The 22,257-nt window shown below is 35.7% G+C and overlaps 3 protein-coding genes across 5 annotated transcripts in view; 1 reads left to right on the forward strand and 2 right to left on the reverse strand.

The window, feature by feature from the left end:
* LOC114133948 (major surface trophozoite antigen 11) overlaps window positions 1-3,946 on the reverse strand; it is a 16,804-nt gene extending 12,858 nt beyond the window's left edge. The window contains exons 1-5 of the mRNA XM_028000109.1: window positions 3,745-3,946; window positions 1,830-2,003; window positions 373-511; window positions 206-294; window positions 1-7 (exon numbers count right to left, since the gene is read on the reverse strand). The exon at window positions 1-7 is cut by the window's left edge and continues 57 nt beyond it. Coding sequence (XP_027855910.1) covers window positions 1-7; window positions 206-294; window positions 373-511; window positions 1,830-2,003; window positions 3,745-3,931 — 596 coding nt within the window. The 5' untranslated portion in view covers window positions 3,932-3,946. The remainder of the gene's footprint in view (window positions 8-205; window positions 295-372; window positions 512-1,829; window positions 2,004-3,744) is intronic.
* A 1,194-nt stretch (window positions 3,947-5,140) lies between these two features.
* Window positions 5,141-13,805, reverse strand: cfap99 (cilia and flagella associated protein 99). The gene is made up of 15 exons (XM_028000094.1): window positions 13,525-13,805; window positions 12,883-13,027; window positions 12,466-12,560; window positions 12,285-12,391; window positions 11,295-11,454; window positions 10,691-10,771; window positions 10,286-10,345; window positions 9,492-9,578; window positions 9,317-9,405; window positions 7,865-8,069; window positions 7,090-7,231; window positions 6,851-7,002; window positions 6,579-6,784; window positions 5,415-5,592; window positions 5,141-5,341 (listed from the first exon to the last, which is right to left on the reverse strand). Exons 1-15 carry the CDS (start codon window positions 13,726-13,728, stop codon window positions 5,270-5,272), a joined length of 1,983 nt encoding a protein of 660 aa, XP_027855895.1. The 5' UTR covers window positions 13,729-13,805; the 3' UTR covers window positions 5,141-5,269.
* A 5,468-nt stretch (window positions 13,806-19,273) lies between these two features.
* zfyve28 (zinc finger, FYVE domain containing 28) overlaps window positions 19,274-22,257 on the forward strand; it is a 31,246-nt gene continuing 28,262 nt past the window's right edge. For all 3 annotated transcript variants that reach the window (XM_028000084.1, XM_028000085.1, XM_028000086.1), the window contains exon 1: window positions 19,274-19,637. In XM_028000084.1, coding sequence (XP_027855885.1) covers window positions 19,602-19,637 — 36 coding nt within the window. In that variant the 5' untranslated portion in view covers window positions 19,274-19,601. The remainder of the gene's footprint in view (window positions 19,638-22,257) is intronic.

Genomic DNA, 22,257 nt, shown 5'->3' on the forward strand with positions numbered 1-22,257 from the left:
AACAAACCTGAAAGCAGAAGGTGGAAAATAACATGTCTGAGTCACGGTTTCTATCTGATTTTAGATTGCAGTATTGTAAACATGTTTTTCACATATTTGAGCTGGGTTTCAAAGTGAATCTGTGTGTCTTTCGTCTTCATATTGATTTTCCGTCACTGATTTATAACACAGGAATGACTTTTAGATAAAAAAGTAAAACACATACCTGGGGAACAGCTTGTGCAGCTTTCTGCAGCCGTGTTGTTGTTGAAGGACCCAGCAGGGCAGGGGTGGCACAATGGGCTCCCGGTGAAACTGGAAGGAAGGAGAAAAACAAGCTAAAGGATAAAAAATAAAACTTTAGGGGTTAGTTTTAGCGATATGAGGTTTTACTTTGTGTAGGAGCCCCGACTGCAAGCCAGACACTGCTGCTGTCCTGCCAGTGGCTGATAGAAACCTGTCTTGCATGAAAGACAGGCTCCAGGAAATATACAGAGCCCAGGATCAGGGCAGCATGTACACAGCAGCGTGTCTGAGGAGGCAGAGAAAAGACTCTTCATTTAGGGAGAAATCTACGACCGCGTAACAGGGCTGTTGAAGATAGGAAGAGAAGAGGAGTAAATTTAATGCCAAAATATTTCTGAGTTTGAAAAGTTAAACAAAATAAATTTTAGATTAATCTCAGAAAATTTTAAGAAAAATACTTGGACATTTTTCAGTTTGAAAAGTTGAAACTTTGCAAGGAAAAACTTTGTTCAAAATTCAAAATTTGACTTTCAGAAATTTTTAATTTCAGATTTTTCTAGAAAATTTACTACAAATTAGAAAAATCTAAAATTTTCTAAAATATTTTAGAAATTTTAGACAATTTCTGAGATTAATCTACGAGTCTTTTTCTAGAAAATCTTTGAGATGAATCTCACATTAATATTTTTATTTTTCTAGCAAATGTCCAACTTTTCTAATTGAAAAATTTCCATGATTTTCAGGAAATTCCTGAGAATTTTTTGGCAGAAATTTACTACTTTGTTTTTTTTTATGTATAAAATGGCCGTCACAGAGAACTGAGACAGAAAACATGTTACAAATGTAGAAGATGGCGGTGGACGATATGGATTTAGATATTTTGTGATATTATTGTGACAATAACAAGGATTATGATGACAAAAAAATATTTTCACGTTTTTGTACTTTCATTTGGATTTCAGCTCCTTCTAAAATTACCACAAGCGCTTCAGAAAACCACTGCTTTTGAGTAATAAGTTAATGTTTTTTTAATGTCTGGAAAGTGAGCCGTTTCAAAAACCTCACGATTGTTATGTCACAATTTGTGGATGCTTAATCGTTACTTAGCAACCAGAGCCGAGCCCAGAGCCGTTACCTAGCAACCCAAGTGGAGCGCCATTTTGTTTGGTCAGCTGGTTTTATTGCTGAATGTGCTTCACAACAACTTCTGGAAAGAACAAGTGTTTTGTTGTTGACTTACTGTTCAGAAAAAAATGTTTGTATAATGCTCAGAGACAGTTGTGTTTCCGTTTGTTGCCGTTTTCAGCCACGGGGGGGCGTGGCCCCTTAAATAGCTCAAAATAGGCAGAACTGAGCAGACTAAAATCTGATTATCAAAGACTTATTTTGGTGTAAAACGTGTAATGAACATGTTTTCTATCGCCCATAGACCCATCATAACCTGTTCGAGGAAGCCTTTTAGGTCATTTTCAATATAAATAACAGAAATTTTGCATGAAAACAATAATAAATGTTTCTCGATAAATGTTAAACGATATAATAATTGCCCACTGTTAGTCTGAAAAAAGCAGATGACTGATGTAAATTCAGAACCACTGACTCACTGTTGTCGTACTGTGACCCCGGCGCACAGGCCTCACAAGTAGAAGCGTTGAAACTGAAGCAGCCTGGGGTGGTGCTGCTGAAAATCACGGGTGTTGGAGTCACAACGGTGGCATTCTGCACCACCGTGGTGTTCATCACAGCAGGGGCAAGCGTGGTCTGGCTCTGCACCAAGCCTGAGGGAGAAGAACCCGGTCATCCATCGGCAAACAGCTGTCTGACAAGACCAGTACATGAATACCCAACCTATAAAACCCACAGGAATGATGTGTACTGGTCTGCATCATTCAGCCTGGTCTTCAATAAACGACCAAAAATCTACTCAGTTAAACTTGGTTTTCAATATGTTATGGCTAAAATTTATATAAACGTTTTGTTGTTGCTGTACTTGATGTTGCAGTCAGACACATTTCACTATTGTTGAGATTTACCTGGTTTAGCTAAGCGTAGCGCCACAAGATATGATGCTTCACCTGCCTTGTCATTTACTGTTCTAAGATTATAAACTACTTTCTGGTGAGCTAAATATTTAGCTTCAAATTAAATATTTAGCTAGCTAATTAAATATATACATACATATTTAGCTAACTAAATATGGAGCTAGCTAAATACAAATTTAGCTTCTTAAACTTACTATGTAAATATTTAGTTTAAAGCTAAATATCTAGCTTGCACACTAAATATTTGTTTTAGTCAAAATAAATATTTTGCTTATAAAGATTTTCGATTGAAGCTACATATTTAGCTTCCTGACTAAATATGTAGCTTCCAAACTTAATATTTATTTCTACATAAATTTTTAGTTTGAAGCTAACTATTTAGTTTACTAACTAACTATATTTAGCTTGTTAAATACATGTTTAGCTTCAAAGTAAATATATAGCTAGCGATCTAATTATTTTGTCTTAAGCTAAATAGCTAGCTTTCTAATAACATATTTGTTTTAAGCTAAACATATACCTTGCTAACTAACTCACAGTTAGCAAATTGTTGCTAACTGTAACCTTTATAAAAAGATATTAAAAAGTATGACTTTGAAAAATAAATCACCATTTTTTTTGCTCTTATGACAGGCTAAATAACAAAACATATTCCTGCTTATTTTTCACTGTATAACTTTACAAATGGCACAACCATAGTGGAGCATCTTCCAGACTCTCTTTACTCACCATAGCTGTACTAAAAATCTAGTAATTTTGTGTCTATTTAGCTTGGTGAAGTTGGCTAAATGATTGCGGTTAGTTTTTCTTTTTTCATTTTTGTTCCTCATCTCATGTCCCCCTGAAGAGTTCAGGCGCCCCCAGGAGATCCACGCCCCACACTTTGAAAAGCCCTGACTTAGACTAAAGATGACTCGAGCTCAATGATAAATGGCCAGATCTAACTTTACCACCCGGATAAATGTTTGCGGTGAATAACTTCCGTAGGAAATCCATCTTGCGTGCTAAAGTGGAGGGAGCAGGTAGAAACGCAAACAGAGCCCATATTGTGGCGCTAATCACAGAAGGCATGTGCTTAAGTGATTTCTTGAATAGGAGCCACCGTCCTCATAAAATTCAATTATTCAGCAGCGGGGAGTCATGTGATGGTCAGAAACCTCCAAAAATATTCAAGCAATTGTAAAAGCGACTAAAAGATAAGAGCGTTTAGGGGTATAAAGTTATTCTACTGTGAGTAAAACAAAAGAAAAGGCTCTAACTATGCAGTTAGATGTATAATATTGTGATTAAAACCTAAAAAGAGTCAGATAAAATAGTTTTAAGCAAGTTATAAAAGGAATATCTGAAGAAATATTCGCAACAAAATCAGAGTTTTGTAGAATCTGGGTTAAATTACTTTGTCTCCGAATCTAGAGTTTCATTTATTTTTCTTTCAAAAATAATCCGCTGCTTTTTCCCCTGTTTTGCTGAAACTCACCGATGAAACAAGCGGCGGTGAGGGCAGACAGGAGCCGCAGACGGTCCATCCTCTTGCGGGTCAGCCCGAACCTCCAGCCTGGGTCCGTCTGCAGCATCTCATCCCGGAGAGGCTCTGAAAACACCAGAACCTTATTCAGCCAAGAATCAGCTCTCTCATCGCTGTCATATGACAAAATGCGCGTCATGTGATTTTACTTTGGAGGTTAAAACCGAGAGAAAGCGGGCAGGAGCCGGAGCTGCTGCAGTTACAGGCAGCGGCCAGCAGGGGCGCCGCTGCCCCAAAAGACACTCAGCAATTCTTCAATGATTTATGTTTCATATTTTTTATTCACGTCAGTAATTTCTTACGTTAAATATTACTGTTTCAAATAATTATTTATTGTATTAAATATTTTTTCATTTAGACCATCCATTTATTATATGAGATATTTTTTATTAGCATCAGTAATTTACTATGCAACATTTTAAAATAATTATGTATGTAGTTTATTTAGATCAGACATCAAAATCTTTAATGTTATATTATTTTCCACAACAGTAATTTATTATGTAACATACTTGTTATTTACATAAATTATTTCCAATGTTATATATTTTCTGTATGGATCCATAATTTTTCATCCAACCCTGTTCAGATCAAATCAGACATTCATGTTATATATTTTATGTTTATCTCTTTTTTTGTTTTTACATTTTTCTGTTTATTTCATGTAGTGCAAAATTTTTTTTATTCATTTCAATCATTTATGATGTAGATTTTTTTATTTACACAAATCTTTTTACTCATCAAGTATTTACATATTTTTCTTGACATCATTATGTAACAGACAGAATGAACCAAAGCAAATACATGATATCCTAAAATGAGCAAAAAACATATTTTGGTATTTCATCTTGTGACCTCGGCTCAGTTCCTTATTTCACAGTTCCTCATTCTCTGGAAGTGATTAATTTATTTTACTGTTATTTGTTTCATGTTTTATTATTAATATTTGCTTGTTTTAACTGTCTGTTCTCTTGACTTGATCATTTAATTGATTGTGTTTCAAGTAGTTTAACGTTTCTCTGTTTAAACCTTGACTGTATGGAAAGCCGTTATAGATAAAGCTTATTGTCTTTGTATGGCAACACATATGTTAACATAATTCCGATTTGTTTCTCTAAGTTGGTGGGGAAACAGTGAGCAGTCAGGATGATCCTGTTCTTTCTGAGTAACGTTAGTGGACGATGTGTTCTGGAAAAATCCCATGAGTCAGAGGTTGAAGGTTCACTTCCTGTTTTCACCTTTTCTTGCTTCTTGAAGCTGTTGGAGGAACTGAAACAAAAACATGGTCTTAAAACAAAAATGGTGCAACGACTTGTGGTTTTGTGAACAAACCTCAGGCACACTGGGATGTTTTTAATCAGATTTAATGGATTGAAAAAGAGTCAGAATGGTTTAAAATGATGATAAGATTAAACATGAATCATATCAGGGAGCATCGTTCACATGTTTATACGTGTTTTTCTCCAAAGAGGTTGAATCACTCAGCGTCCTGAACGTAGTGGGCTAAGCTCTGCTCCAGTTCCTCCCATGTTGTCTCCCTTGACTCTCTCTGGGGGAAGGAAGGAGAGGAGAACAACTGATGTCGAAGCAGGAAGACTGATGGATCCCTGCAGGAAACTCACCTGAATAGACGCTCTGCTGGCGAACCTTTGTCTGAGTTTGGCCCGGCTCCTCTCAGTTTCCTTCACTTTGTGTAACTCCTGTTTCTTATCCTCCAGCTTCTTCTTCAGGGCCACAATGGTGCTGTCCTCAGCCACCACCTGTTTCAGGAGCTCCTGCTGGGCACGCCGTTCCTCTTTCCTGCAAGGTGCCAAAACGGTTGTATTGCACTTAAATGTGTTACATTTCACCTGAGGGACTACAGGTGAAAACTAGCCTTTATGGCTAACTTTGGCATATAATGCATTGTCAGTTTAGAAATAAATGAGCAGCAAGAGCCCCATAAGTGCAAGTTGTAATGTATCACATTTATGTTCAGATTCAGGCTGCAACGAATGATTACTTTAGTTGTTAATTAATCAACTATTCTGATGATTAATTTTCATATTATGTTACTTGTATTGTCCCTTTATAAATATATGAACAACAAAAGACCCATAAGTGAAAATTTTAATGAAACATGAATAATTTAATGTGCATTTATGTTCAGATTCAGGCTGCAACTAATAATTATTTTAATTATTACGATTAATCGATTTTTTTAAAAAACAGTCGCATTCTGTTGATTTTTATTTATATTCCTAATATTTTTTACATAATTTTAGCAACAAATTAAAAGATGCAAATAAAAATGAATAAGAAAATAAGTATTTTATTCCCTAACATGTAATTACATAGGATTCCTTTGGTGAATAGTTGATTATTTGTAGCAAAGGATGCATCTACAGTTAAAAATACTTCTTAAACTCAGACCTTTTTGCTTGACTTAATACCAGTACTGCACAGAGCTGATCTGCTGACTATTTTTGGATTAACCAATTAATAAATGGATAGCAAAAAATGCTTAATCTGCGATTTTTAAACCTATGTTGAATTGGGTGAAACTAAAATTAAACTATTTGAGGAGTTCTGGGTAGAACATATTCACAGACAAGAAAATTTTCCTCTTAAATGCAGAATGTATTCATATTTTGTACTACTCTCTATATGTTGTTCTTTTAGTATATTGCTTTTTTTGCATCTGTATACTCCAGTTGACAATTAATCTATTACTAAATAAACTGATTTAGTAAATTATTCTAATAATCAATTAATCACGATTAATTTGATGAATCATGTCAGCCAACCTGTCGGCTGCTTCCTTCGTCAGCAGCTGCCTGTAGAGGTCAATGTTGTCCAGCGTCTCCAGGATCTGCTGCTGCTTCTTCAGCTTCTCCTGCAGGATGTTGCTGCGTCGCTCCTCCTCCTCTTTCTGCTGGTTCTGCCTCAGCAGCGCCAGCCTCTCCTTCAGCTCGGCCAGCGACATCTCACCCAGCAGCTCATAGCCTGCAGTCTGGCACAGACAGACGGCTCAGCGGTCCCACGGGGATCCACCACGCTGGCTTTGAAATCCACTTACCTCCGTGTCGTTGAAGTTGTTCGGTTTGACGATATGCAGCGACTTGATGGCGCGAATTTCGTGGACGATTTGAAACCTTTTTCTGAGCTCCTCCTCTTGTTCCTCGAGGGCTTGGCGAAGCAGCTCCTGATTTTCCTCTGATACTTCTTTCACTGTGAAATGTGCGTTAAGATCACCAGAGTTAATTAGTGACGAATCACAAACTTGCTCTCTTTATGTCATCAAAGGACAAGGCGTACCGATTTTCTGCTTTATTTTCTTGCTCCTTTCTTGAGCTACTTTTAAGTTAATCCTGTCCTCCATCACTTGTTGCACTAAGTGTCTCACTTCCTTTTCTTCCTTCAGCCGCTTTTTTGCATATCTTTGCATGATGCGAGCAGTCTGGGGGGCAAGAAGATATTTTAAAACTTATTTACAAAACCATCTGTGACAAAGAGTTATAAACAATTGACTGCTTTGTGTAATTGATCCCCAGCGTGTCTTCGTGCTTTAAGGTGCCGTGTAATCTTCTGTAAAAACTAGGGCTGAAATGATTAATCAGATTAACCGCGATTAATCAATTATTGAAATAATTGCCAACTAATTTAGTAATCGATTAATCATTAACTGAAGTATACAGTCTTAAAAATAAAGCAATATTCTGAAAGACACACAATCAGAGGAGTGATTAAGTCAAAACGGTACAAAATACATATATATTTTGAATTCAAGATAAAAATCTTTTGTCTTGAAATACGTTCTCCTCAGAAATCTTTAAGTGATGTAGTTTAACTTCACCTGGTTCAAATTCATTAAAGGAATTATGTATGATTGTATATAATTTAATGTGTTTCTAATATTCCATAAAAAAGGCTTAAGTAATTAAATGAAAAATCTGTATATAGTGGCAATTTTCTATCTGATTAATTGATTAATCGTCAAAATAATTGACAGAATATTCAATTACTAAAGTAATCATTAGTTGCAGCCCTAATAAAGACATTTTCTCAACTCCATGAAATGATCATTACGCACCTCTTCTTTCTTGCGCTGAACAGCTTCATGTTTTTGCTCAGCAATCCGTTTGCGATTCAGAGCTATCTCCTGTTCGGTGATCTGAGTCTCCAGACGGGTCCTTTCTTCTTTCTGCCTCTTCTCCTGGCGCTCCCGCTCCTCCAGCTCCTTTTGCCGCTGCAGGAAAGGCGACAGGTCTGTCGATCCCTGCACCAGTTCCTCTATTCTGTTAAAACAGTCGTTTCCTTCGAATCAGGTGAGCGAAGCAACATCATTTATATCTGATTATGAAGAGTCAGAAAGGCTGATTAACCAAACTAAACCAGCTAAAACAAACAGCTACTGGGTAAATTGCAGAATTATTTAAAGTTACTCCACAAGTTGACTCATGCTGTATGTTTTGTTTTATGTTAGTTCTGCAACTAATGAGTATTTTAATTATTGATTAATCTATTATTCTGACGATTAATCAGATATTTTATACAATGACATACATTAAAATATGCAAATCAACAATAATTAACTTCATTTTTAAATAAGAAAATAAACATTTTATTATCTAAAATTTAAAAAATACAACATTCCTTTAGTGAACGCTTGATCGGTTGTAGCCTCAAAACATCAACATGTGAAAAGCTCTGAGCTTCCTGCTTCAGTACAGTGCAGGGCTGATTTGTTTTTTATTTTTTTTGAATAACTGATTAATAATTGGATAGCAAATGATGCTTAACAAAAGACATTTTAATAGAGTTTGAACCAGGTGAAGCTAAAACTGCCACTAGAGGAGCTCTGGGTAAACAAAAATATTTACAAACAAAGTTTTTCTTATATCCTAAATGCAAAATGTTTATATTTTTAAAGCTTTGAGTTGTTCTTTCAGTAAATCCATATACTCCAATTAACAATTAATCAATTATTAAATTAGTTGACAATTACTTCAACAATCGATTAATCACGATTAATCGATTCATCCCTATTTTACTCTTCCCTCATGTATTGTTTTATGAAGCTACATTCAACTTCAAAGAGGCCCAAAATATATTTATAACTAGGTACAGATATTTTTAGTTTTTCAGGTGAATTTCTCAGAACACAATTGAAATTCGCAAAACTATTTAAAATCATTGTGTTTCAAAACATTTTTCCTCATATTTGTGAACAAGTTGGAAATGCTTTTGTACATCATGCAACAGATGATGTACAAATCCTTAATCTGCAGCTGCTTGTTGATGAATATTTTACACAACAAAACAAGGACTTACATGTTCATTGACACTGACATTTAGTTTTGAAAGATGCACAAAGGATTTTGAGGAAAGTAATCCATAATGTTTTGTTTTGAGAAGAGACTTTTTGTTTTGCAAATGTCAAAAATGATTAGAGAAATGCGCACAAAGCGACTGGGAAAAATTGTAATACAAGCTAACTGAATCTATCTATGTCATTAGTACATTTTTGGATGTTTTTCATTACCTGTGCAGCTCCTCCTTCACCAGACGGTCATGCAAAGCCTCTCTTCTCCAAATAGCTGCATTATTAAGCTTGACTGGGTGGCTCACCACCTGGAATAATCAGAGAAATATCCTTGTGGACGGCTTACACACCGATGATGGAGTGCAGCAGGTGTAACAGGTAATTTAATTACTACCTTAAAACTGCAAGAAATTCTTCTTGCTTGAAAAGACTCAGACTTCATTTTGGCGTTGCCTTCTGCCTTAATCTGGGAAATCACACTCTGCAAAAGAAAACAAAGCAGACATTAATTATTCTGCTTTACGATGTACAATGTTAGCAATTTCATCAATTAATCACATTTTGAAGATTTAATTTGTGGAAAATCTAGGTTTTTTGGCCGCCCCATCCGGCCATTTTGTTTGGCAAGCATATTTTACAACGTCCATTTATCTGGACTTTGAATATTAAGGCTACTTTTTCTTTTGATTACAAGAATAAAGCCATAATAAAGGAGAATGGAATAGTAATTTTTTTGAGAAGTCCAACACAAAAAGTAAAAGATTACAATTGGTAATGTGGAGCATTTCAGTGAACTTTGCTGTGAATTTTACAGATAACAAAATTATTAATCTTTTAGCACACCGGCATCAAATTAGCATGAGTTTGAAATTATTGATCTGGTCATGTCAGATCTTAATAACTCTAGGAGCTTTTTCTCATATAATGACTTTTTTCTCTTAATTTTAAGCTAATAGTATGACTATATTCTCCCAGTTAATCAAAAATGAATCAGGCTAATACTCTGGCGTACAACTCAGAATGTGTTGTATTTTAAAACCACTTTTTGAAAATATTTTCTGTCATTAGTCATTTCTATGCTCAGAAAAGAAAGCAATATAAATAAATAAGAAAAAATGTAATAAATAAGTAAATAAATAAAATAGCAAATAAACAAATAAAAAATAAAGTAAAATAAGGTGACTGTACCTCCGTTTCGTCTGATTTCTCCGGATCCCTACATGTGAAGTGGATCGCATGCAGAAGTTCCTGGGGTTGGAAAGATGCAGATGTGGAAGTGAGACTGAAGTCTGTAAAATAATCTCTACATCTGCTGCAGATGTTTACTAGCTGGACTGTTTCTCTCTGGGTCGTGATGCTGCTACTCTGTAAAACGTATCTCAGTCTAAATAAGCAATAATCATAACAAAATGTAAAAAAATTAATAATTTTACTTACATTTTCATACTATCAACAATAATTTTGAAGAATTTGAATGAATGTGAGTTTTTACAACATTTAATTTCCCTTTGGGTTCTATAAAATACTTTTTAAATTGTAATTTATTTGCCATATTTTGTCATCAGATCTCAAAATGACAAGCGGACGTTGTACCTCGGCCTTTTTTTGGTTCTTCTCTTTACACTCCTGTATTTTCTGCAGTTCTCTTGGAGTCATGTAAGTACTGCTTGGTACCTACAGAAGCAAAGCAGAACTTTTAATGCACTGGGAGATATTTGCCTAAAATGTGCAAATAACTTAAACATATACTCTCTAAATCAAACTTTTTTTTTCTCATGGACCAAAAGTGTCAAGTCAAAAAGGCTTGATGGCTATAAAAAACCAAACCTAAATATTATGACCTATTCAACAATAAACTAAGAATGTAACAAATGACATTGTTGAAAAGTTGTTGAATGTTGGTTTTTAAAAACACAAACATTATGATGGGCTTTAATCGGTTGGCAACATTTTATAATGCTTTTAAATTTAAAATGGGATGCATTGTTTATGAAATTATTGCAGTTCACAGTTAAAAAAAATAACATTATTTTTTTACACATGCATCATTATTTGTTGCCTACCTGGATGTTTATTCTGCCTATATCAACATTTAAGACATTTGTTTCCTATTTGGTATCAGAATGCAAACCCTAGCAGTTAAACTGAGCTGCTGAAGGAAATGTTTGAATATTGTTAGAATAAATGTGATCCTGACTGGTGTGAACTTGTCTGGCAGAGGGCTCAGCTCCTCTTTGGGTGGGGTTGGCAGTTTATTTTTGGAGAGGATGAAATCCTGACACTGGGTGAGTTTAGTTCGAGCTCTCCTTTCTTTTTTTGAAAGCTGATCCATGAGATGATTGATCTCAGGGCGCCACCTGCAGGACACACAGACACGTTGCTTTGACTTTGAAGTAAATTGATCTAAATTCTCGTCAGTAAACGATGGAAGAGAATTAGGGCCACCAAATCAAAATTTTTCTCAAACTTTTGATTTTTTTTCTCTCAGAGTTCTGACTTAAAAATATGAATTTTAATTTTGTGTCAATTTCTATCAAAATCCAAAAAATATAAACATTCTAAAATGTATGTATTTTTGTACGTGAAAATAATCCCATAACTGTTTCTGCCTTGTTATAGGAAAGCCTTTTCAAATTATTTGGTAGATTTCAATTTTAAGACTAGATTTGCCTGATAGCAGAAACAATTTAAGCAATTCTGATTCTGAGGGAAAAAGTAGAAATTCTGAGAAATAGTAAAAATTCTAAGAAAAAAGTCTTAATTCCTAGAAAAAGTCAAAATTCTGAAAAAGTCGAAATTTTTAGAAAAAGGCGGAATTCTGAGAAAAAGTTAAAATTATGAAAAAAATCTAAATTTTGAAAAATATCAGATTTCTGCAAAAAAAAAAAAAATTCTGGAAAAAAAAATGTCAGAATTTTGAGAAGTCCAAATTCTGAGAAAAAGTCTGAATTTTGAAAAAAAAAATTTTTTGAGGAAAAACATAAAATTTTTTAGAAAAAGGCAGAATTCTGAGAAAAAAGTCAGAATTCTAAAAAATAAAAAAAAGTCAACATTTTGAGAAAAAGTAGAAATTCTAAAAAAAAAAGTCAGAATTCTGAGATTATAGTCAGAATTCTCAGTTTAAAATCAGAATCTGGAGAATATTGTTTGACCCTCACACTCTTCCGTAGTTCTCAGGTTCTATTACCTGAGCAGATTGGCGATTAAGTGCTTCTCCACAAATTCAGGCTCATAGAATGTGTTCCACTCTGCTTGTACCCAGGTGGTGATGCTTGAGAAGAAAAAGTCTAGAAACTAAACGGACAGAGAGAAGCATAGCTGATCTGCTGATCACTCTAATATTTTTGTTTTCTGGTTCAGACACTTACGAAGTGCATCTTCCAGTGGCCCAGAGATTTAATTATGGTGCTAAAATGTTCAAGTCCAAGTTCATCAAGACAAAACATGCAGAGGTAGCAGATAACTGAAAGCACATAACAAACATGTTAGAGGTCCTTTTATTATTATTATTATTATTATTATTATTATTATTATTATTATTATTGCAGTCAATGATACCAGTGACTCCCCCAGAAAATCTTTATGGGGTGGCCAGAGCAGGCCAGTGAAAATTTAATTTTTAATTTTAGACATTTCTTCATTTATTTGGTTCTACATTTATCTCTTTATTGAAGAAATAATTACTTTTAATATGGCCAGTGGGGTGGCCAACATTTTTGAAGCGAGGGCCGTGGCCCCCGGCCCCTCATTGGGGTCGTCACTGGATGATATTAAAGTTTACTTACTGATGAACTGGTTGCGGTCACTTTTGCACAACCACTTTCTATGCTGACCATAGAAAGTATTGATAACAATATCAAGCAGCTTTTCATACTCAACACATCCAGAAACAACTTTCAGGATGAATTTCCTCTCCAGAGGATCAAAGCTCTGCAACAGATAACAGATAGAAGAAAAGAAGTAAATTTCCAACAAAAAGAGCTGAAATTTTCTAGAAAAAATTTGGAAATTTCCAAGTTTGGAAAGTAAAACATTTGTTAGGATAAAAAACAGAAACATTTAGATAAATCTAATAAATTTTCAAGAACAAACAGTGAAATTTCTGAGTTTGAAAAGTCAAAAATAAAAAAAATAAAAAATAAAAAAATTTTGAGATTAAAATCCGAAATTTTCTACAAAAAATCTGGACAAAAGCTTAAAATGTTCGACTTTTGAGACTCAGAAAATTTCCAAAATGCAAAAAATTCTGCCTTTCAAATAAAAAAAGATTTCCAATATTTTTTCTCGAAAATTTCTGAGATTAATCTAAAAATTTCTGAGTTTTTTTTTTTTTACAGAAATGTGCTACTCCTTTCTATCTACAATGGCTCTAATATGCCGTCGTAGAAATAATCTCCAGCATTAGTGTGAGTTTAAACTTTATGTACCACCTGTAGATCCGTGGAAATATCCTCTACGAACTCGTCCACACATCGTGGGTCCGATGAAAACTTATCGAGCAGCATGCATGCTACTTTCACTAGAGACCCGAACCCGGATGACATTTTTAAATCATCCGATAAGTCTGTTGCTAGTTGGTTCACCGGAAGACCGTCAACTTTTCTTCCAACTGCCTGTTTTTCAGTAGACATTGCTTCAAGAACAGCTTTTCGCCACCACAAGAAAAATTCAAGGTTTGGATAGAAAGCGTCTCCAGCCGTTGCCTAGCAACTGACGTACACAGAGCTGTCTGTGAATATGGCGGTGTTATGCCCAGAAATGCATGCCTGCCGAGAATTGCATCCCCTGTCGCGGGAGCGCGCATCGCTCTAAACTCTCGTATATTGATGAGAAAACGGACTGAAATATGACCGAAGAGGACATTTTTGAAGATATTCGTAACATTATCACGTTTCTTAATCATGTAAGACATAAAACGGTGGGTTTTATATCGCAGATTAATTGAAATAAATACGGTTTTTATAGCTTTATTGAAACATCTGAGTCGAACGTTTTTCAGTCAGCGTCTGATGAAAATGTTCTCCGCAGATGGCTTGAAATTCCCCGATTTATCTTTTGACACAATGGCTTAAAGCATTACAAAACAGAAGCCCGTTTTATATCATCCTTTACTGTCTAGTCTATTAATGTAGGGGGGATGATTTTAATTTCTGAGCCTGCCAATATTTGTATCCCCTGTCTATTGTTGATATGAAACGTATAGCAGTTGCACAGAGAATAAGTGTCATTACGTAGAAAAGGTGAAGTCCCTCTTAACTCCTCATTTCTTCAAGTTAGCAGAGGGATGCATTTTCTGGCATAGCAAATGTTACCTTGCCAATACATGTAGGCCTTATATATTTTCCACAAATATAATTCTACTGATACAAAATGTATACCAGCAGTTCATAAAACAAGTGTGATTGTATAGAAAAAGTAATTTCACTCTTGACTCTTTATTTCTCCATGTAAGCAGGGGATGCATGTACAGCAAAGCCTATTATTAGCCTGCCAAAATATGCATGCCCTGCTAACTTGGATAAATAAAGAGTTTAGAGTGAAATAACTTTTTCTACATAATCAGAGTAGTTGTATGAACTGCTGGTATGAATTTCATAGCAATAGGATAAAATTTGAGGAAAATAGGTAGGGCATGCATATTTTGGCAGGCTCGACATCCATATTGCCAAAAAAATGCTTCCCCTGGTAACATGGAGAAATAAAGAATTAAAGAGGGATTTCACCTTTTCTACATAATCAGAGATGTTCTATGAATTACTGGTATGGGTTTTATATCGATAGGATAATATTTGAAGAACATGGAGAGGCCATGCATATTTTGGCAGGCTAATAATAGGCTTTGCTGTACATGCATCCCCTGCTTACATGGAGAAATAAAGAGTCAAGAGTGAAATTACTTTTTCTATACAATCACACTTGTTTTATGAACTGCTGGTATACATTTTGTATCAGTAGAATTATATTTGTGGAAAATATATAAGGCCTACATGTATTGGCAAGGTAATAATTTGCTATGCCAGAAAATGCATCCCTCTGCTAACTTGAAGAAATGAAGAGTTAAGAGGGACTTCACCTTTTCTACGTAATGACACTTATTCTCTGTGCAACTGCTATACGTTTCATATCAACAATAGACAGGGGATACAAATATTGGCAGGCTCAGTCATTAAAATGCATCCCCTCTACATTAATATGCTAGACAGTTAAGCATGATATAAAATGTTCTACATAATGGGCCTCTGTTTTGTAATACTTTAAGCTAATATGATGTTAAAAGAAAAATCGGGAAATTTCAAACCAAATGCGGAGAACATTTTCTTCAGACACGGACTGAAAAACGTTCGACTCATTTGTCTCAATAAATGTGTAAAAACCGTATTTATTTCAATTAATCTGCGATATAAAACCCACCGTTTTAAGGCTGACATGTTTAAGAAACGTGATATTGTTACGAATATCTTTAAAAGTTTCGTCTTCGGTCATATTTCAGTCCGTTTCCTCATTAAAATGCGAGAGTTTAGAAAGATGCGCGCTCCCGCGACAGGGGATGCAATTCTCGGCAGGCATGCATTTCTGGGCATAACAGCGGCGCTGTGACACCCAGCAGGAACCCGCCTGCTCTGTCTGATATGGAGAGGTGTAATTTTTTATAGTATAGATGTTTGTTACAGTCTTTAAAAGTCACTCGCAGTTTTACAACACGCTGATTATCATCGCGGCATCCTGATCCTTTGTTGGCCGCCATAACAGTTAAAACGAGCTGACGTCAGTGCGAGTTGGGTGCTGCCTTCACGTGCTGCTGGAAATTCAAATTGATTTTCTACAACACGGAAATTACATTTTGTTTTAGCTCATTTTTATCAAAGATTGTTCAAAGAGTTGTTGTAGATGTTAGTGGCTTCGGGCAGCTAGCTAAGATTTTAAATTTTTTATGTTAGTGTTGATAGCTTTTTCAGAGGTGTGACCAAGTCACTGTGTTGCAAGTCTCAAGTAAGTCTCAAGTCTTTGTCCTCAAGTCCAAGTCAAGTCTCAAGTCAGGAACCTTTAATTTCAAGTCATTTCGAGTCGTTTTTATTTTATTTATTTTTTTATTTGCAATTATACATAAAATTCAAATAATAGACCATTTGTTCGTTTTAAAATATGTATTTATCTCAAATGATAGAACATGTGTAGCTGAACACAAAGTATAAAAAACATTTTTAAATTGGACCACTTTATTGCACAGTTCTGTTAAACTTGATATTCAATAAAAAAAGACGAAAATGCTGACATTTCCACAGCACAATACAAAGAACCATAACAGCAGTTTTTTTCCTCTTTCTCTGACCTGTCAAAACAATATATTGTCAATATAATTTCCCAACGTAGATGTCTTCAAATACACCAACCATCCTTAGATGATACTAGACCCGGCTCATCATCATGATGGGACAGAGAGACTCTGTTCCGTGTGTTCAGGTCCAGAATCTGCTTTCTGTTCCGGAGCCCCGCTCACTATCCACCGGCTTCCTGAGCTAACACGGTGCACATTATTTGTGGAGGCATTTGAAGGACCGGATTTATGGTAAATAATCACCAATTTAACCCGGAGTACACATGCTAACACGAAGTTAGCTAAAGTCAGCTATCTTACAGCAAAAGAAAAGCGCCACCTACCGATCTTTGTGAAGCTTCAAATGCCGGACAAAGTTGGACGTCGTGGCATCTCCATCCGATATTCTCTTCTTGCATGTTTTACAAGTTGCAGTTCGGTTTTTAGTCGAAAGTTCATAACCTACGTAGCCAAAAGAAATTACTCGCGGAAGCATATTCGAGCGGTTATTTCGTATTTCGTTCCCTGAGCTCTGTAGCTTTGCCGCGTTTTTTTAAACGTCCAAATCCTGTTAATTTGATTGGTTGTGCTGCAGCTACGTACACATACATACATAAGGAGAGAGGAAAACCATAGTGACGGTCTGCGCATATTGATACGGAATGAGTGACATTAATTAATGACGCCACTTTATAAATAATGTGTTTTAAATTTTAAGACTTTGAGTAAAAAATATCAAGTCTTTTCAAGTAAACAGCTTCAAGTCGAGTCAAGTCCCAAGTCAATGGCATGAAAGTCAAAGTCAAGTCCGAGTCTTTGAGCATTTTTTCAAGTCAAGTCTCAAGTCGTGATTTTAACGACTCGAGTCTGACTTGAGTCCAAGTCATGTGACTCGAGTCCCCACCTCTGGCTTTTATGGTCAGGCCCCATTCTATTTATCTGATCTTTCACCTGTGTGCAATGACTGACATTAAGGTCCTCAAATCAGGGCCGTTTGGCAGAACCCAGGTCTAAATATATAAGCACTGGGTCAATCGAGCCTTCTTTGTGGCAGCTCCTTAACTCTGGAATAAACTCTGAAAAAAGACTGACCTCTGACCTGGGCCTCTTCAAGTCAAGACTGAAGATATATACGTTCAACACATGTTTTTAACTTTATTTTCCGTCAACCTTTCATGTTTTATGTTTTATATGTTTTATCTTAATCTAACCATTGTAAAGCACTTTGATGAACCTAGTGGTTATTGTAAATACAATTATTATTATTATTATTATTATTGTTATTATACAGATATTAGGCACCAACTGAGTCACTCAAAACCACAGAATAATAATAATATAAAAAGGAAAATAAATTAATAAATTAGTAGGGTAATAAGTAAAGTAAACATATTTTTTTCTCCAAAGCTTAAGGTTTTATACAGATGACAATGTTCAATAAAGAAAATGTACTGAATGTCTGTGATGTGTAAAATCTGTGCAAACCCAATGTAAACTATCTATAGACAATCGTTTAAAGAACTTTTAAAACTTAAAAACACAAAAAAGAAGGGATAAATATACATAGTTCCCACAAGTCCGAACCGAAAGTGACCTGTGCTACAGAACCATCATCTTGATAGGCAAACGCAGCACAAAGCATAGATGGACCATGGCTTTGAGACTAACAAAAATAAATATATTAACATTTTGACCAATGTGCAAGAGAAAGATATATCAACAAAATCACTGCTGTCAGGATCGACTTGTACGAGACAGAGAATGTAGCCTATTTATTGTTGTCATAGCAACTCCAAAGCAACAGTCATGACAGTTAGTTACAGATACCTACCAAGATGGCTGCCAGCTACAAAGATTCCAGAAGTGTGACATCACATGAGAACTATGAAATAAGATGTATTTTAGCATAGAAAACTAACAAGCAAAATTGCCAAAAGTTTGTCTACTTTGACACAAAGTAGTCAGATTTTACGACACTTCAGTTTTAGACCATCTTCTGAACCACTTATTGAGATGTAATAGAGAGATCCAAATTAAACCAAATAAACATTCAATCTAGTGTGTAAGACATAGCAAATGTTGATCATTCTATTATCAAAAAGTAGAGTTGGGTAGTAATTACTTACATTTACTCAATTACATTTACTTGAATAACTTTTTTGAAAAAAAAAACCAAACATTTTTAGGAGTATTTTTAGTACACTTTGCTTTTTAATTTTACTTGAGTAAAATTTCTGGATTTTCTACCCACTGAATGAAAAGCAAACATGTTTTAACCAAAAATTCACCAGACACACACACACACACACACCTGATCTGTGTTTTATTAAAGTTCATAAGTTTAGTTTTTTTAAGAAAATGATTTGAGAAAAAATAATATTTTGCCTGATTTTGTTATTTTTTGTTACTATTGTCATTTTTCGTCCATAAAATACCAAAATTTCCACTTAACTTTATATTTCGGTGTGTCTAGTTATGTAACTTTTAAATATTAAATCATTGATAATTTGATCAGTTACATTACTTGAGTATATATTTTCTACCAAATACTTTTTTAGTCTTACTTGAGTAATTTCTTGGATGGCTACTTTTTACGTTTACTTCAGTAAAAATATGTTGAAGTAGTGCTACTCTTACTTGAGTATAATTTTTAGGTACTCTGCCCACCTTTGTCAAAAAGACGCAGTTTTTATGGCAGAATAATGGATTTCCTGATCCAAACAAAACCCTGTAGAACCTGTTAGCTCGGTTTAGGTTTGTTGGGTGGTACAGTACAGGTAGAGTCACAGGTGGCTTTTGATTGGTCGAAGCGGTCCCTGAAGGCACCATCGCAGGGAAAGAGGGCGGGGCCTGTTGTCAACGTGACCGTCATGAAGTAACGTTAACGGGGGGACAGAACAGAACAGAGCGGAGCAGATCCGTCAGTCGGTTAGTGTCCGGGGGAACGAGGCAGACTGAGCGTCGGAAAAGAGGAAAAATGGGAATAACTCCCCGTAGATGTGCTTTGTTCCGGTCCACATCCACGGTGTAGACTCGGAGAACCAACCGTACACCGTGTCTGGTTCTCCGGCTGACAGCGGATCCGCCGCAGCTAGCTGGGTTAGCAGCCCGCCGTCACCGTGAGGCTCCCGACCGACCGGGCGGGCGGCAGAGGAGAGCTGAGGAGGGGCTGTGACAAAGGAAGGAGCCATGAACCGCTTCAGAAAGTGGCTCTATAAACCCAAGGTGAGTTTCTGCGGACCGTCAGGCCATCTCAGCCTTGCCCCGACCCGGTTCTGATGCGGTTCATCCCGATGGATTCTGCTGCAGACCGGCTAACATTAGCTGTGATCCTGATGTTTGACAAGCTGCTGTCCCTTTGTTGGTGTTGTTGTTGCTTTTATTGTTGTTGGTGAGATGTTTTTGTCTCATTGTTGGAGCCTGACAGCTCAAACTGGTTTAGTCACCTCATCCAGCAGCTGACTGAAAGCTGATTAGATTCTCTTTTAATAATTTATCAGTTTGACATTAATTAACATGTAATTATCAAACATTAATATCAACTGAAACCTAAAACAACGGAATTATGTGAACTATATCTCCGAAATTGTTACTACCAGAAGCACATTAGATCTTATAAATATTTGCATTGATTTAAACTTACTTTTTTATGTAACCAATTAACTCTTCAGGCTATAAAGACAAAATCTGCAGCAAAATTCAACAGATTAAAAATATTGTCATCCAGTAAATAAGCTAGGCTTTCAGTAAAATGTTTAGTTAAAGCTCAAAATGTATAATTTTCGTTTGTTTTCCCTCATTCATTACTTTTTTCCAACTTAGTACCTCTATTCTGCATATTATCTGCAACTTTTGGATGCAACACACCTTAATTAAAGGAACGGTTAATGAGCAGGCCTTTGATAAACTTCCTGATTGAGTCCTTTTGAATTGAGGCATTGGAGCAGGGACGCACCCAAAAGATGCAGAACAGTGGAGATTTTTTGATGGATTTCATATATCTGGAACTGTTAATTTCTCGATCACTTGTAATAAGTTTATAAAACCAATAAATGAGTATCCAAAAATTAGGGATGGATTTTTTAAAATTAATGGTACATTCAAAACTTAAAAAAAAAAACATTCAGCCTAATAAATAGGACTGTCATGATAAATTATGCTGGATAATAAATTATCCACATAAGTTATCATGATAAACGATGATATTGCTGTTTTGAAGTTGTTTTCAAGTATTGGTAATGGCATAATAATGCAAGAACAAACTCTTAAAGATTGATAAACTTTAAATTTCAATGAACATCTGACCCTGGAACTGGAAAACATTTTAAATATCCAAAATAAATAAACAAAACAACAGAAATAACAAATAAAATGGATAATAAATTGTCTATAAACAAAGTTGTTCTTCAAAAAATTTACTAGTTGAGACCAAAGTATCAGACTGAAGACTTTTATCCTCCAGTTTTTGGTAAAAAGAGAGAAAAGAGAAATCATGCAAATGGAAATTGTTGAGTTTGTTTTAATTTATCATGCGATTAATTGATTTATTGCTTATTGTTGCATACCTACTGTATATATGAACACCTTTTAGATGTGAACTTTTTAGTTGAATTAGCATGACTCAGAAACCCACCTGACACAGCAGAGGAAGTGTTAAAGGCTTGGTCGTCTCGTTAGGCGAACAGTTCAATAATACTCCAACTACAGCAGGGAAGCTTGGCTGAATGTGTGGACGTCTCTCCAGGGCGCAAATTCTTGTTAAACGTTTTGTTAACTTTAGGCCGTGTGGAATTTCGACACACACAGTCAGAGCTGGAAGCAGCATAACAATTTTAATACCGACACTGCAGAGGTTTAAATCAGAATTTATAAAAGTTATTTACTCTGATCATGAACATCAATTAGACAAACAAGCTGATATTAAATAAATATTGCAGAAGTTATGTCATGCAGGATTAGATAAAAAAGAGCTCTGATTACATATTATCCACCTGCTCTTGACCACACACCTGCGTCAGTTAGTTTCTACTGCTAAGTCATGTTTTCTTTAGCGGTCATCAGTGTTAACCTGCGTAATAACTCCTGGGAGTTTACATCAGCCTCCCTCCTTTCTGCCAAACGACAGCCTTCCTCCCTCCGATTTACCAGAATCATGCATCTGTCTGTGGGAGTGAAGAAACCAAAAAGTTGGGAGAGAGGAGTGCCGAGCAATCTACACCCATCCCGTCATATTCTCCCTTTTTTTATGTTTTATTATTGAAGGCTGTGGTTTAGTCGCTGCGAATCAACATTAAGCAGTTTATCTCTGAACTACGTACTCCTGGAGATAGAAAAGTGCTGAATCAGCACTCGCAGTTGACTGAAGCAGGGATATTGATATTTCCAGAGCGGCTCAGTTCCACCCTGGATAAGTCCCGCGGTGAAAGGCTTTTTTTGTTTTGAACCCCCCTGCTACATAATCCCGGCTCAGACTGTTGGGAGAGCAGCATGCAGGAAGTTACGTTTCCTCCTCTTTCCACCTGTATTATTATTATTATTATTATAATTATTATTATCACACAGTTTATTCCTATTAAAGTATCAAAGACATTTTTAAAAACGTGTTATTGAAACTATTATAAGCAGATTACCAGAGTTTGAACAGGCTGGGTGTGAAAAAGGAGGTGGTGTGTTTGAGTTTTTAACTCAGGTGGAACGGAGTTCCAGAGGCGCTGGTTCCCATGGTAACCACATTGTAAACAGGAAGTGCTCCATGAATTCAGAACCTGCAACCTTTACAACCTAAAGAGACGTTTTTACCATCAGTGCAGCCAAATCAAATTTTTTTTTTTTGAGCCGCAAAATT

Source organism: Xiphophorus couchianus, chromosome 19, assembly GCF_001444195.1.
Source record: "Xiphophorus couchianus chromosome 19, X_couchianus-1.0, whole genome shotgun sequence".
NCBI lineage: Eukaryota > Metazoa > Chordata > Actinopteri > Cyprinodontiformes > Poeciliidae > Xiphophorus > Xiphophorus couchianus.

Coding starts and splice junctions, on each gene's coding strand:
- cfap99 (XM_028000094.1), bottom strand. CDS start 13,728: ATGTCTACTGAAAAACAGGCAGTTGGAAGAAAAGTTGACGGTCTTCCG. Junction 13,028..13,524: donor TTTCCACGGATCTACAGGTG/GTACATAAAGTT, acceptor TATCTGTTGCAG/AGCTTTGATCCTCTGGAGAG. Junction 11,455..12,284: donor TTAATCGCCAATCTGCTCAG/GTAATAGAACCT, acceptor TGTGTCCTGCAG/GTGGCGCCCTGAGATCAATC.